Genomic DNA, 948 nt, shown 5'->3' on the forward strand with positions numbered 1-948 from the left:
AAAAAGACGGGGTTTCACCGTGTTAGCCAGGATGGTCTCGATCTCCTGACCTTGTGATCTGCCCACCTCGGCCTCCCAAAGTGCTGGGATTACAGGCGCGAGCCACCGCGCCCGGCCTTCTTTTGTATTTTTGATAGAGATGGGATTTCGTCATGTTGGCCAGGCTAGTCTCGAACTCTTGACCTCAAGTGATCTGCCCACTTCGGCCTCCCAAAGTGTTGGGATTACAGGTGTGAGCAACTGTACCTGGCCCATCAGGTGCTGTTTTAAGGACTTTATATGAATTTAATAACATATGTCAATAAGATAGATTCTATCACTATTTGCCTTTTTTTTGAGACAGAGTCTTGCTCTGTCACCCAGGCTGGAGTGCAGTGGAGCAATCTCAGCTCACTGCAACCTCCACCTCCCAAGTGATTCTACTGCCTCAGCCTCCTGAGTAGCTGGGACTACAGGCACCTGCCACCACACCCAGATAATTTTTGTATTTTTAGTAGAGACAGGGTTTCATCATATTGGCCAGGCTGGTCTCAAACTTCTGACTTTGTGATCCACCCGCCTTGGCCTCCCTAAGTGCTGGGATTACAGGCGTGAGCCACTGCGCCCGGCCCATTATTTGCCTTTTACACTTAAGAAAATTGAGGCCCAGAGAGGTTAAGTGACTTGCCCAAGGTCACACAACCGGGCAGTCTGGCTTCAGGGTCCACACTTAACCTTTGCGCTGTCCCTGACTCCTACCCAAATTCCCAAGCTCACCTGGCCTAGCTCTCTGCAGGGACAGTGCTTATAAAGGGGCATTTGGCTGTGATCTCCCCACCTCCCCAGGGCTGGTCTGGTCCCCCTGATAATTTGTTCTCCCTTCACCCAGTCCTCTAGGGCCCTCATTGCTGACTCACCTTCGTTCACAGGGGGCCATGTCTGTTGGGGAGGCTGGGGGGCTGGGGTAGG

At 52.2% G+C, this 948-nt stretch overlaps 1 protein-coding gene across 1 annotated transcript in view; it reads right to left on the reverse strand.

Moving 5' to 3' along the window:
* The window catches only part of PPP1R13L (protein phosphatase 1, regulatory subunit 13 like), a 25,817-nt gene that overhangs the window by 21,751 nt on the left and 3,118 nt on the right, over positions 1–948 (reverse strand). Inside the window, exon 4 of the mRNA XM_011975143.1 lies at positions 897–918. Within this exon, the coding sequence (XP_011830533.1) occupies positions 897–918 (22 nt within the window). The remainder of the gene's footprint in view (positions 1–896; positions 919–948) is intronic.

The sequence above is a fragment of the Mandrillus leucophaeus genome, unplaced genomic scaffold (assembly GCF_000951045.1).
Source record: "Mandrillus leucophaeus isolate KB7577 unplaced genomic scaffold, Mleu.le_1.0 Scaffold151, whole genome shotgun sequence".
Taxonomy (NCBI): Eukaryota; Metazoa; Chordata; class Mammalia; order Primates; family Cercopithecidae; genus Mandrillus; species Mandrillus leucophaeus.